This window comes from Astyanax mexicanus, unplaced genomic scaffold (assembly GCF_023375975.1).
Source record: "Astyanax mexicanus isolate ESR-SI-001 unplaced genomic scaffold, AstMex3_surface scaffold_31, whole genome shotgun sequence".
NCBI lineage: Eukaryota > Metazoa > Chordata > Actinopteri > Characiformes > Acestrorhamphidae > Astyanax > Astyanax mexicanus.
Window position 1 is genome coordinate 927,835 of NW_026040041.1, and position 15,748 is coordinate 943,582.

The 15,748-nt window shown below is 37.4% G+C and overlaps 1 protein-coding gene across 8 annotated transcripts in view; it reads left to right on the plus strand.

Annotated features, from left to right (window-relative positions):
• The first annotated feature begins 3,775 nt into the window (after window positions 1–3,775).
• Window positions 3,776–15,748, plus strand: part of LOC125788905 (gastrula zinc finger protein XlCGF26.1-like) — a 77,940-nt gene continuing 65,967 nt past the window's right edge. For 6 of the 8 annotated variants that reach the window (XR_007429875.1, XR_007429876.1, XR_007429879.1 and 3 more), the window contains exons 1-3: window positions 3,776–3,849; window positions 12,242–14,036; window positions 15,109–15,185. Coding sequence is in view for 2 of the 8 variants with exons in the window: in XM_049472834.1 (XP_049328791.1) it covers window positions 12,385–14,036; window positions 15,109–15,145 (1,689 nt within the window). In the remaining 6 variants the exon portion in view is untranslated. The remainder of the gene's footprint in view (window positions 3,850–12,241; window positions 14,037–15,108; window positions 15,186–15,748) is intronic. The other 2 variants (XM_049472835.1, XM_049472836.1) reach the window with 2 other exon arrangements.

The following is a 15,748-nucleotide window of genomic DNA, read 5'->3' on the forward strand; positions in this document are numbered from 1 at the left end:
TTTTTCCAATCTTTAGTTTTTCCATTTCTGCCTTCCTAGCAACAGAAAAAATACTTTTTTCTCAATATTTTTTTGCATTTTGCAACAAAAGTCTGATGCTATAATACAACTTACTTTTGTTACAAGATGGAAAACTCTGAAAATCGAGAGAAGATTTTTTAATTTTAAATGTGAGGTGTAGAAATAAAGAAAATAGAAAGTTGAAAAATGGATTTTAAAAACATTTATTCTATACTACACCAAATGCTAAGAGTTCAACAATAAAGAGGCCTTACCTTTAATTTGCAAATGTAGCCATAATTGGTCAGACAATTGAATTGAAAAACGTTACACTGGCTGACATTGAAAAGCAATTACATTTTTTAGTTTTGTGGATTTCATTTTAAATATGAAGTTTATGTTAAAATGTTACAGTCTTGTTTTGTGTCCATATATATATATATATATATATATATATATATATATATATATATATATATATATATATATATATATATATATATATATATATTCAACTTTAAACTATGTGTAATTTGTACATTTACCAACATTTGCAACATTTAATTGGCAAATGGAGGCAGGTTTAAAGTCTCCACCTGGACTTCATCCAGTCCAGGTGGAGGTGCTGGCCCCAGTATAAAATGAGAAAGCAGACAAGATGGCGAAGGAAGCACTAAAATAACTGAAATTACCAAGCAGAAGTACAGGTTACACTAAGCAAATCAGAATTTAAAACAATAATAAAAAAATCTGGTAAGATGAACGGGATAAGGAGACAAAAGGCAGGTATTTATATAGTAAACAACAAGAGTAATAACAGTCAGGAAATTCAGTTCACTAATACAGCAGGAGGAAACCTGGTTCACCAGGATAAGGATAATCCAACTGGACTGAATAGTGGTTTACACACTATAGGAAAACATGAGACCGGAATGTGCCTATACTGTACTGAGACTGAAACCATAAAGCATGTATTTAATACACGTAGGCATTACTCTAACAAGAGAGAACATCTTGAGAGGGTAACAAAAAACTCTGTAACTTTGAAAAAAATAGTTTAGGTGGTACAGAGCCTACAGTCAAAACAGTCATAAAATTTACAAAAGATACACAAATTGCAAGAAGACTTTAGATTTTTTTTTAATATAAATATATATTTTTATATCACATCTAACACAATTTAATCACACTTCAGTCCAGTAGATGGCGGTAATGCACTAAGATTGCTAGCTGCCAAAAAACAACCCAGGGCCAGTATTTCCGATATCGATACCGTTACTTTTGAATATTTTAAGCTTCATAGATCCAAAGGATCCAAAAGATCTAGGATAAAATTTCGCCAAACAATGGAACAGTAACAAAACAAAGTTTGCCTTCACGTTAGGGAAGTAAATATTTTTTGAGATAGAAAAGGAGCAGCCACAATACAAAAATAAAACAAAAATTCTCCCCTCACTAGACATCTTTTCTAGTTCTTTGTTTCTTTTTTCAAATAGAATTGTTCTTAAGAAAAAGAATTTAAAAAAATAAGTCATTTTCTTCCTTTCAGTGCAATTCTATTTTTCCTAAATACATAGAGTGTCAAAATATAAATATATAAATATTCAGGTTGTCGCTCTCCATACCTGTTGGCTGATTGGCTGGCTCCGCTGAGCCACGTGACACACGTGCAACAACAAAAGACCAGAGGGGGGGGTGGGGGGTAGCAAGCTTGAGTATCGATCTTTTTACACAAGTATTGCTTAATACCAATAACAGCGTTGGTATCGATATATTTGGATCGACCCGCCCACCTCTAGTCCTTATAGAGAAACAGGAGCTGATCTGCTGAAGGTAAAGAACTCTTCTACACTTTTACTCACTGTTTACTCTCACTTTACTCCTCACTCTCTCTCTGATGGAGGAAAAACTCTGTAAATGTAAATTGGATCTTGTTCAGACTGAGCTGTAAGAGTTTAAGTTTAGATTGTATTTTAACTTTATCTACACTTTAATATCTTTAATTATTTAACTCGCATCCCAGATAGCAGAAGTGTGATGAATCACTTCTAATGCATTAAAACAGCGTTGATCTCTGACCTCAGAATTGACTCTTGATTTATCAATCAGGAATAATTATAGGAATAGTTAGGTAATTAGTTTGATAATCATTGTGGCTGTAAGCGTACACATACAGGGTGTATTCGTGTGGTATAGAGTAAGGAGTGGTATATAAAGAGATAAATATATACTTTGAATGCGAAAGGTTTTAATGGTTGAGTTTTTTTTTTTCTTGAATTCCAAAATAATACATACAGGAACATATAAGCAACAATATATTTTGGGGTGCTTTATGTTCCAGTTCATTAAAATCAGTTTTAATCATATAGCGTTTTTTAAACCTGATGTTGAAGTAAAGCAGCTGAAGTGTAAAACACTGCTTCGTCCCATATTCCAGACGTTTTTACTTGGGGGTAAATTTGGTTGGTCCGTGATTACCTTTATTTAGACGTTGAAAATTGGGCTCTGCAGCTCAGTTAAAAAAATTAAAATATGTGTTTGCTTGTGTGCATAAATGTTGATAAAATACTGTAGGTATGAATGGATGGAAGTTATAGATGGATGTATAAGTTTTGTTTTTAAGATGTTAAGTGAAGCCAGATCTCAACGTGTTTTTGTTTCATAATGTTAATTGCCTGTCAGAGTGTGTTTATGATGGCAATGGTTCTCGGACCGGTTCAGAACTACAGATCACAGGCGAACTGCAGTCTGAACGCTTTTCTAGATAGGAACAATACTCCATTTGTTCACTGTGCTTTAATGAGTACGAGCAGTGAAATTACAATAACCAAACATGTTATGAACGTGTCCCTGAATGCTGTGAGGAATAGCCTCAACATGAGCTCTACTTCCTGTATAACTGTGTCACCATATATAGTGCTGTAGTGCAACATTCTCTATTTTCCACTGCAGGGCTAGGTTGCCAGGTCGAACAAAATACAGCGCAAACTCAGTCTAAAACCCTCCCTTCAGAAGCTTAAACTAGACCAATAAATATCTCTCTGTCTCACGTTTGAAGCAAATCGCAAAACAACTATGAGTACACGACTAAGTAGAGTAAGGTATTTATTATGAGTATTTCTATTAATCATAAAGTCATTAATAATATTGTAAAATGTTTTTTTATTATTTACTTTATAACAGTTTTATATTCCAGTCAGGAACATTTAATAGTAACATAATTAGCAAAAAAAAAACTTTTTCTTACACTTTTCTGTTCTTGCCCCTCCTGAACTCTCCTCTCCCCTTTAACATTTTTATTAATTACCTTGTGATTTCTTGTTTCTGGTTACGTTGTGATCTCTCTCTCTCTCTCTCTCTCTCTCTCTCTCTCTCTCTCTCTCTCTCTCTCTCCTATTCATGCTGCCAAAAATAAAACTGAAATGAAAACACTAAAATGAAAAAGCAAATACCTTTTGCACTTTCTTTTTTTTAACCGGAAATCACAAGACAATAAAAAACATTGAAGAGGAGAATGAGTAAGGAAAAATCTTGTCTTGCTACTTATGTTACTATTAAATGTTCTTGACTGGGATATAAAACTTATAATAAAACATTAATGTTACATAAGTTATTAATAACTTTAAGGTAAATAGTAATATTTATGATTAATTAATACTAAGTCATACACTCAGAGTTGTTTTACCATTTGCTTTAAACGTGTGACAGATAATATTTTGGGCTAGTTTAATCTTCGGAAGGGTGGGTTTTAGACTTTGGGTTTGGGTTGGATATATTTTGTTGGACCTGGCAACCCTGCTCCGTTCTCTCCTTGACTCCTCCAGTCTGCGCTGATGGCCGAAGGGGGAGGTATGTAGAGAAAGTTGTGCCAAGTAAAACCCAGATAATTTGGTAGTAATGAAGAGAAAAGTTTTGTTCCAGTATAATTAGATTTTATTGGCGTTAGAATTTTAAATGCATGTTGTGTTGTGCTGTAGTTGTAAAGGGGTATTTATGTCGAGGGTAGGGGGGCTTAGGGCTGGGGGCGAACCCAGGTCCAGAAAGTAAAAATCCATCCCAGGGTGTGCTGAGGTTGTGCTGCTTAAAAATATCATTATTTGAGATGTAAATGCTTCCAGAATTTGTAAATCTTGATGGAATTGATCATGTTTTGATAAAAAAAATAATTACCCAGCGCCTCTTTTATTTTTTACTTATTATTTATGTACAGAATTCAAATTAAAAAGTATAAGGATTTTGATGATAGTTTATTACATGGATTATTATTACTGTGACAGAATACATCAGCAGCACCAGGCGGATTTATTTTTCTGGATATTCCCACTTTATCTAAATTCTGTTTGTGGTCTGGCAGTTTCTAATCTGTTTCTCTAAAAACTAATGGGTTTATTCAAATATTTTGGAAGCACTAGAAGCAAATAGTAATAGTAATTAAATAGTAAAAAAAATAGTTATTTTTAATGTATTATTTTTTTTATGACGAATCAGTGCCAGCAATGGCATCGTGAGAATGACCGCAGACCCCAGAGTGTAGCTAGCTAGTTAGCTTAGCTAGGTTAGCTGAATAAGACTAATAGCAGATAAGGCCAAAGTCTGAGAAATCACCATTTTGTGCAGCTGTGTGAGAAAAAACATACAAGTTATTGGGTTTTATTGTGTAACTTTATATTTTATATTTATAAATAGGACCCGTGATGGAGTTTGAGCCTGAGGTAACTAGCGTTACGCTAGCTAGCTAGTTAGCTTGGCTAGCTATTTAGCTTAGCTCGGTTAGCAAGACGAGGCTATGGCCAGATAAAGCAAAAGTCTGATAAACCACCTTTTTGTGCAACTGTGTGAGGAAAACGGACAATTTATTGGGTTTTATTGTGTAACTGTATTTCCAAATCAAGTTAAATAGGACCCTTGATTGAGTCTGAGCCTGAGGTAACCAACAGCGTCAGGCCGCAGAATAATATATTTTCAAAATAAAAGTCAACTTGGCCGACTGCTCATTGTACGAAACCAAGGTTATAACAAGCAACAATAGTTTAATGAACTTTATACTTTACAAATATATTTTATACTTTTTGGGTTTGGGGTGCCTAGGAGATTCTAGGTTTGACTGAGATGTAGGCAATAGGTTTGTGTTGTAATATAAAACATTCATTGACAAAAAACTTAGCTAGTTGTTTTGATTGCTAGTAACCTGTTACATTTTCTAATAGCATGCTTGTCTGTGTTTTAATAACACTATAAAATTGCTTATTTTCAGAAAGATGCAATAAAGTATGCACAATAAACAAGCGGAAAAATAATTCAAGCAGCGACTTTATTAAAAAACAACAACAATAAATGAACAGAGGACAATTAAATGTAATAAAAGCAAGCATTTTTTTTAATAAACTACAGAAGGAAAACCAAATCTAAATAGGAAAACAATGTTAAAAAATAAATAAATAAAATACAGAAATAAAAAATAAATACAAAAAGAAGCAGAGAAAAAGACACTAAACAAAATAAAATTAAATATAATAATAATAATAATAATAATAATAATAATAATAATAATAAAAATAAACAATGGGGAAAAGAAATAAAAGCAAGCATTAAGTTTTCATTAATTAAAAATACTACACAATATAAAAGGTTTCTATTCAAAAACAATGAAAACTATGTAAAAGCAAGGAAGCAAGCAGTTCTTGTAATGCTTTAAATGAAGAAAAGGTTAATGAAGAAAAGGTTAATGAAGTAATAATAATAATAATAATAACAATGTACAAATATAAACAGAGGGAAAATAATATAATAAAAGCAAATAAAGTTTATTTATTCATAAAAAAACTACACTATATAAACAGAGGAAAAACAATATAGCTATGATGAATCTGACAACAAGACAACAACAAAACAACAAGTTCACATTTAAAGTGGAATGGGAAGATTCATTTCTCATAATTACTCAAATGTAACATGTTGAGAAAAAACACTTTCAGCTTCAAATCTGTTGAACCCCTCCAGCTTCCTCAGCAGAAGGATGGTAATCTTAAAATAGGATGATTTACAGATTAGATTGGACAATGCAATTTTAAGATGTCATGCAAATCAAAAATACATTTGAAAATTACAATTGAGCTTACCTCAGGCGTCATTACTTCCAAAACAAAGGACGTATTCTTTGCCTCATGTAGGTACCACAGGAGAGGTAGGGCTCAGAAATGAGATCTGCGCGCAGACCCTTCTCGAGGTAACTAGCGTTACGCTAGCTAGCTAGTTAGCTTAGCTAGCTAGTTAGCTTAGCTCAGACTTCATCAAGGGTCCCATTAAACTTGATTAGGTAATAAAGTTACAGAGGCAAATCTGATAAAACGCCACTGTGTGTAACTGTGAGGGAAAAAAGACAATTGATTGTGTTTTATTGTGTAACTTTATATTATTTGAAAACAAGCTTAAATAGCACCTGTGATGGAGTCTGTGCCTGAGGTGACTAGCATTAGGTAAGCTAGCTAGCTAGTTAGCTTAGCTCGGTTAGCAGGACGAGGCTATGGCCAGATAAGTACCTAAGTATGGTCTGATAAACCACCTTTTTGTGCAACTGTGTGAGGAAAACGGACAATTTAGTGGGTTTTATTGTGTAACTTTATTATCAAATCAAGCTTAAATAGCACCTGTGATGGAGTCTGTGCCTGAGGTAACTAGCATTAGGTAAGCTAACTAGCTAGCTAGCTTAGCTAGCTAGCTAGTTAGCTTAGCTCGGTTAGCAGGACGAGGCTATGGCCAGATAAGTACCTAAGTATGGTCTGATAAACCACCTTTTTGTGCAACTGTGTGAGGAAAACGGACAATTTAGTGGGTTTTATTGTGTAACTTTATTACCAAATCAAGTTAAATAGGACCCGTGATGGAGTCTGAGCCTGAGGTAACTAGCGTTACATTATCTAGCTAGTTAGCTTAGCTAGCTCAGTTAGCTCAACGTTAGTTAACTATATTTTATTATTATTATTATTAAGTAACCAAGTTAATAGGACCTGTGGTGGATCCTGAGCCTGAGGTAACTGAACTAGCTTAATGCTAGCTCGGTTAGCAGGACTAGGCAAACGTCTAATAAACCACCTTTTTGTGCAACTGTGTGAAGGAAAACAGACAATCTTTTTATTGTGTAACTTTGATATATAATGTTATGTATAAGACAATATTTGATATATATAATATATATCAAATATATTATATTGTAATATATATAATCAGACAATTTAGATTATAACCGATTATTTTAAGTTTATGGTAACCCTATATATCCATATATGTGTATCTATATATATATATATATATATATATATATGTGTGTGTGTGTGTGTGTGTGTTTGTGTGTATATATATATATATATATACACTACCGTTCAAAAGTTTGGGGTCACATTGAAACGTCCTTATTTTTGAAGGAAAAGCACTGTACTTTTCAATGAAGATAACTTTAAACTAGTCCTAACTTTAAACAAATACACTCTGTACATTGCTAATGTGGTAAATGACTATTCTAGCTGCAAATGTCTGGTTTTGGTGCAATATCTACATAGGTGTATAGAGGCCCATTTCCAGCAACTATCACTCCAGTGTTCTAATGGTACAATGTGTTTGCTCATTGGCTCAGAAGGCTAATTGATGATTAGAAAACCCTTGTGCAATCATGTTCACACACTTGAAAACAGTCTAGCTCATTACAGAAGCTACAAAACTGACCTTCCTTTGAGCAGATTGAGTTTCTGGAGCATCACATTTGTGGGGTCAATTAAACGCTCAAAATGGCCAGAAAAAGAGAACTTTCATCTGAAACTCGACAGTCTATTTTTGTTCTTAGAAATGAAGGCTATTCCATGCGAGAAATTGCTAAGAAATTGAAGATTTCCTACAACGGTGTGTACTACTCCCTTCAGAGGACAGCACAAACAGGCTCTAACCAGAGTAGAAAAAGAAGTGGGAGGCCGCGTTGCACAACTAAGCAAGAAGATAAGTACATTAGAGTCTCTAGTTTGAGAAACAGACGCCTCACAGGTCCCCAACTGGCATCTTCATTAAATAGTACCCGCAACATCTACAGTGAAGAGGCGGCTGCAGGATTTTGGGCTTCAGGGCAGAGTGGCAAAGAAAAAGCCATATCTGAGACTGGCTAATAAAAGAAAAAGATTAAGATGGGCAAAATAACACAGACATTGGACAGAGGAAGACTGGAAAAAAGTGTTGTGGACGGATGAATCCAAGTTTGAGGTGTTTGGATCACAAAGAAGAACGTTTGTGAGACGCAGAACAAATGAAAAGATGCTGGAAGAATGCCTGACGCCATCTGTTAAGCATGGTGGAGGTAATGTGATGGTCTGGGGTTGCTTTGGTGCTGGTAAGGTGGGAGATTTGTACAGGGTAAAAGGGATTCTGAATAAGGAAGGCTATCACTCCATTTTGCAACGCCATGCCATACCCAGTGGACAGCGCCTGATCTACAACAGGACAATGACCCTAAACACACCTCCAAATTGTGCAAGAACTATTTACAGCAGAAGCAGGCAGCTGGTATTCTATTGGTAATGGAGTGGCCAGCGCAGTCACCAGATCTGAACCCCATTGAGCTGTTGTGGGAGCAGCTTGACCGTATGGTACGCCAGAAGTGCCCATCCAACCAATCCAACTTGTGGGAGCTGCTTCTAGAAGCGTGGGGTGCAATTTCTCCAGCTTACCTCAACAAATTAACAGCTAGAATGCCAAAGGTGTGCAATGCTGTAATTGCTGCAAATGGAGGATTCTTTGATGAAAGCAAAGTTTGATGTAAAAACAATGTTATTTCAAATACAAACCTTGTCAATGTCTTGACTCTATTTTCTATTCATTTCACAACGTATGGTGGTGAATAAGTGTGACTTTTCATGGAAAACACAAAATTGTTTGAGTGACCCCAAACTTTTGAACGGTAGTGTATATATATATATATATATATATATATATATATATATATATATATATATATATATATATATATATATATATATATATATACATACATATATATATATATATATATATTTATAGATAGATATACACTGCTCAAAAAAATAAAGGGAACACTCAAATAACACATCCTAGATCTGAATGAATGAAATATTCTCATTGAATACTTTGTTCTGTACAAAGTTGAATGTGCTGACAACAAAATCACACAAAAATCATCAATGGAAATCAAATTTATTAACCAATGGAGGCCTGGATTTGGAGCCACACACAAAATTAAAGTGAAAAAACACACTACAGGCTGATCCAACTTTAATGTAATGTCCTTAAAACAAGTCAAAATGAGGCTCAGTATTGTGTGTGGCCTCCACGTGCCTGTATGACCTCCCTACAACGCCTGGGCATGCTTTTGATGAGGTGGCGGATGGTCTCCTGAGGGATCTCCTCCCAGACCTGGACTAAAGCATCCGCCAACTCCTGGACAGTCTGTGGTGCAACGTGACGTTGGTGGATGGAGCGAGACATGATGTCCCAGATGTGCTCAATCGGATTCAGGTCTGGGGAACGGGCGGGCCAGTCCATAGCTTCAATGCCTTCATCTTGCAGGAACTGCTGACACACTCCAGCCACATGAGGTCTAGCATTGTCCTGCATTAGGAGGAACCCAGGGCCAACCGCACCAGCATATGGTCTCACGAGGGGTCTGAGGATCTCATCTCGGTACCTAATGGCAGTCAGGCTACCTCTGGTGAGCACATGGAGGGCTGTGCGGCCCTCCAAAGAAATGCCACCCCACACCATTACTGACCCACTGCCAAACCGGTCATGCTGAAGGATGTTGCAGGCAGCAGACCGCTCTCCACGGCGTCTCCAGACTCTGTCACGTCTGTCGTGCTCAGTGTGAACCTGCTTTCATCTGTGAAGAGCACAAGGCGCCAGTGGCGAATTTGCCAATCCTGGTGTTCTCTGGCAAATGCCAAGCGTCCTGCACGGTGTTGGGCTGTGAGCACAACCCCCATCTGTGGACGTCGGGCCCTCATACCATCCTCATGGAGTCGGTTTCTAACCGTTTGTGCAGACACATGCACATTTGTGGCCTGCTGGAGGTCATTTTGCAGGGCTCTGGCAGTGCTCCTCCTGTTCCTTCTTGCACAAAGGCGGAGGTAGCGGTCCTGCTGCTGGGTTGTTGCCCTCCTACGGCCTCCTCCACGTCTCCTGGTGTACTGGCCTGTCCCCTGGTAGCGCCTCCAGCCTCTGGACACTACGCTGACAGACACAGCAAACCTTCTTGCCACAGCTCGCATTGATGTGCCATCCTGGATGAGCTGCACTACCTGAGCCACTTGTGTGGGTTGTAGAGTCCGTCTCATGCTACCACGAGTGTGAAAGCACCACCAACATTCAAAACTGACCAAAACATCAGCCAGACAGCATAGGTTCTGAGAAGTGGTCTGTGGTCCCCACCTGCAGAACCACTCCTTTATTGAGTGTGTCTTGCTAATTGCCAATAATTTCCACCTGTTGTCTATTCCATTTGCACAACAGCAGGTGAAATTGATTGTCAATCAGTGTTGCTTCCTAAGTGGACAGTTTAATTTCACAGAAGTTTGATTTACTTGGAGTTATATTGTGTTATTTGAGTGTTCCCTTTATTTTTTTGAGCAGTGTATATATATATATATATATATATATATATATATATATATATATATATATATATATATATATATATATATATTTATAGATAGATAGATAGTTACACATATATAGATATATACAGGAAACAGGAAAGCCCAGCGGTGCATTGTCCACACATTCTTCGGACATGGTATAGCTGAACTGTTAGTTTTTCATGCAAAACAGAAAACACAACTTAAGAATTCGCAGGGATCTGTAGATTCAGGACCCTCAGCTAATGTGAAAAACAGGAAATGTAGTCACATATACATTTGTTTAGGATTGTTTAGGCAAATGTTAAGGTGTCTTCATACTGGGAGGAGTCGAGGAGAATAGAGTTCTTTTAATACGACTGTAAAATGTAAGAGATTCAGAGACTGTCTCTAGAAGCTGAGCGGTCTGCGAATCGTGAGGCTTCAGGGTAGGCTCTCCAGGAGCCTCCTGTTAATAAACTTGCTTTGTTTTAATAGAATCTACAACTCCTAGTGAACCTTCATAAAACACAGTATATGGATAATTGTTTTGGTGTGTATGCAACAATTACTACCAAATCAAGTTAAATAGGCCCTGTGTATGTGTCTGAGGTAACTAGCGTTACGCTAGCTAGCTAGTTAGCTTAGCTAGGTTAAGTTAAAAAGCCTGTACCCGTTGTTTGGCTAAGCGTGAGGAATAATTCAAGTTAAAAGTATGTAAAAGTATATAGTTATGCTTTGAAGTATATCATAGTTATTTTTGCTTTGTCGTTTGGATGAAACTTAATGGTGTTTAGTTAAAGCTTCTGTATATGATATTGATGGGGGGTATTATGGTGAGTGTTTGGAGAGGATTGTTTTAACTAAAAATCTGGTCTCTGTAAAATGTTTTTTTTACAGAAGTGGCAATAAATTAAAGTTTAAGTATCATTAAACATGGAATAAATATTTAACTTTTCTACTTGGAATATTTATTTTACTGTAAGTTTATCCAAATGCAATGTGTGTCCTTATTTATCTATTCAACCTAATTTAGATGTTGTAAATACGTCTTCAAACAAATGGAACATAGTTTGAACAAACAGCATGGACATTTTTTGTTGTTGTAAAAATAACGGGCACGAGTCATATTGACGTCTTTTTAAGTTTTTTTGAAGTGTCTTGAGCTAGTGTCCATTTCTAGTTACACTCAAACAAGTTAGCTCGCACAACAATACTGTGTACAACTCAAAATACACAAGATTACACAAAAATGTATATTTTTAGTTTTAGACCTTTTAGACCTTGTGTTGGCTATGGCTGTTGTAAGTTAGTTCGCGTCACATGACTCTTTACATTCCACCACAAAACAACACTAAAGTACAAAATATTTTAGATTTGTATATTTTAAACACATTTTACTCTTATTTTTAAACCTCTTCATACTGGTTTTTAGCACTTTTTAATAACCAAATGAAATGACAATTAATTTATAATGATAAATAAAACAATAAAAACACCTTAATCAACATGTTACTCAGACAGGTACAGCTCCCTTCAATAACCTTACATAATTTTTGTAGACAAAAATAACACAACTAAATGACTGACTGAGTTTTCCCCTGTTTCTCCTGCAGAAAGAAAGGACCTCCTGCTTCGTGTCTTCTCCTGCTTTGGGTAGTCATCTTGCAACAAGGTTCAAGAATTTACTTAAACAGATGCATAAACATCTCCATTAGGAATTCCTCCCACTGTGCAAAAAAAGGAGTGTAATTTAAACATGGTGTCTAAAAGCTCAGATTCTCAGAAAACAACCCCTGCTTCCACTGGTAATGAAACAACTAACAGGACGAAACAAACGAGTCAAGTGAAAAAGAAGGAATCACATCAGTGCCCTGAATGCGGGAAGAATTTAACTACAAAGACTGGTCTCAGAATACACCGGCGGATTCACACTGGAGAGAAACCGTATCAGTGCTCTGAGTGCGGTATAAGTTTTAAAGCACAGAGTTCCCTTCAAGTACACAAGCGCCTTCACACTGGAGAGAAACCGTATGAGTGCTCAGACTGCGGGAAGAGCTTCAATACCAAGGGTAATCTAAACTTACACGAGCGCGTTCACACTGGAGAGAAACCATATAAGTGCTCAGAGTGTGGAAAGTGTTTTAGAGTACAGAGCAGTCTGGATGAACACCAGTACGTTCACACTGGAGTGAAACCGTATCAGTGCCTAAAGTGTGACAAGAGCTTTCCTAGATTAAATAGTCTTTTAGATCATGAGCGTATTCACACTGGAGAGAAACCGTTTCAGTGCACAGAGTGTGGGAAGAGCTTTACTGTAAAAAGCCATCTTAAACAACACATGACTGTTCACACAGGAGAGAAACCGTATCAGTGTTCAGAGTGCAAGAAGAGCTTTGCTAGGCTAAGCAGACTCCAACAACATCAGCTCATTCACACTGGAGAGAAACCGTATCAGTGTTCAGAGTGCAAGAAGAGCTTCGCTAGGCTACGCAGTCTCCAAATACATCAGCGCATTCACACTGGAGAGAAACCGTTTCACTGCTCAGTGTGTGGACAGAGTTTTAGGGCACAGAGTAATCTAATATCACACCGAAGTACTCACACACAGTTGAGACCTCACGAGTGCTCGGATTGTGGGAAATATTTTAAAGAAGTGCGAGCTCTTAAAATACACAAGCGCATTCACACTGGAGAGAAACCTTTAAACTGCACGTTGTGCGGAAAGAGTTTTACCACGCATTCTAATCTGATATCACACAAGCTCATTCACACTGATGAGAAACCGTTTCAGTGCTCGCTGTGCGAGAAGGCTTTTTCTAACAGCAAAGCTCTTAAAATACACAAACGTATTCACACTGGGGAGAAGCCGTATCACTGCTCACATTGTGACAAGAGTTTTTTGAGGCGGCGTGGTCTACAATCTCACCAGTACATTCATAAAGAAATCAAACCGCATCAGTGCACACAGTGTGAAAAGAGTTTTATAAGAAAGCGTTGTCTCCAAAGACACCAGCACTCGCACACTGGAGAGAGGCCTTATCACTGCACGGAGTGCGAGAAGACGTTTACTGCAGAGTTTCTCCTTGTACTGCACCAGCGGCGCATTCACGCCAAAGAGAAAAAATATCACTGCGAAGAGTGCGCCAAGAGTTTTACGAATAAGAAGATTTTCAAAAACCACCAGCGCCTTCATATCAAAGAGAAGAAGTATCGGTGCTCGGAGTGTGGGAAGAGCTGTACAAATGTGAGGAATCTCCAAAAACACCAGAGCCTTCATGCCAGAGAAAAAAGAATGCATCGGTGCTCAGAGTGTGGAGAGAGTTTTACAGTTAAGAGGAATCTTCTAAAACACCAGCGCCTTCATACTGCCGCAGAGAGCCAGGAAAGTTCATCACCATCAAACGAGAGGTAAGAACATTATTTTTAAAGTCTGGGACAATACATTTTAAATGGTGCATCAATTTACTCATTATTTCATTTTAAAGGTGAAGACTTTGGGTGTAGTTAAACATGATAAAGAGTACTAACCTTTGTTGAATACCTCACCTCCGCTTTCCTTCAGCTTTCTCAGATCCAGTAATTTTGTGCTTTTTGCCAACACTTTGTACAGTGGCCGCACCGGGGCATGTTTTGCCCCAGCAAATCGCTTTTTACACCGTTATCCAGTCTCAATGTAGCTCCACACCCCCTTGGTAGAATCCAGAGAGCCCTGACATTTAAATTGAGGCATTAAGAACTTTTAAAAGTGCACAAGAAGCTTATTAAAAACCACTGTTTACATCTTATAACGCTTCTTTGGAGCTCCGGGCGCCACCATCACTGTACTGATAATGTCATAGACATATTTATACATAGACTCTGCAATGCCTATATATAGAGTCTGTATACACACATGTATACACACACAGACTCTATGTATAGGCTATGCAGAGTCTATGTATAAATATGTCTATGACATTATCAGTACAAAGATGGCAACGTCCAAAGATTTACCTGCACTATGAGATATAAACAGTGGTTTTTGTTTTTGTGTTTTTTGACATGCATTCCTCCATTTAGCCAAAAAGTTTTGGGACACTTTCGGCCAAGCACAGTTTCACTATTTAGCCAGATAGTTTTGAACTCCTGGACGTCTTTTCAATTCACTGTTTCAGCCGAAGGTATTTGGACTCCTAAGCTGAAGCAAACGTTTTTGGACTCAGCCCTATTAGACAAACATATTTACAACCCATCATCTAGTAACACCTTAGCAGCCTCCATGCAACACCCTAACATCTGAAACTTGAGCTGCAGGCGTAGTCACAGTTTCTGCAGGAAATGCACAGTCTAGATCTGGAGTGTAGTTCTATTGCATTCCAATAAAATGAAGCTTTTGTATATTTGTATGATAAGCATGTCGCCTCTATTGATTGATTGATTAATTGATTGGAAGTTTGTTTGGCTGTTTGGAGAGATAACTGTTGATCTGTGTTTTTGATAGTTCTGCAGAGGAGTGGGACGAAGACAGATCTGACTAAAGGACAGATTCTAGAAACTGCCAATCCGAGCTCTGCAGTGGTGAGTTGGTTTCAGCCGTTTGGATCACTGCTAGACCCATCACTATAACCTTTTGTTTTTCTGACAATACATATTTTTTCGGGGCTAAAATTTTTTCATCATTACTCCAACTACAATTACTAAGAAATAAAACCATTGTCTCCCGTTAAAACAAACTGCCAGACGTTTTTATTGAATATTAAAGCTCTGGGCAACCAGAAATTCTTTCGCTAACGCTTGTCTGTCTGTCTGTCTCTCTCTTTCGCTAACGCCACCTGTCTTTCTTTCTTTCTTTCGCTAACGTCTGTCTCTCTTTCGCTAACACCATCTGTCTGTCTGTCTTTCTTTCGCTAACGTCGTCTGTCTGTCTTTCTTTCTTTCGCTAACGTTGTCTGTCTGTCTGTCTCTATATCTCTCTCTTTCGCTTGCTCCATCTGTCTCTCTTGTTTTTTCCTTTCACTCGCTCCATATTTCTCCATGTCTCTCTTATTCGCACGCAGCATCTGTCTGTCTGTCTATCTCTCTCTTTTTCTTGCACTGTCTGTGTGTCTTTCTCTTCGGCTCGCATCGTCTGTCTGTCCGTC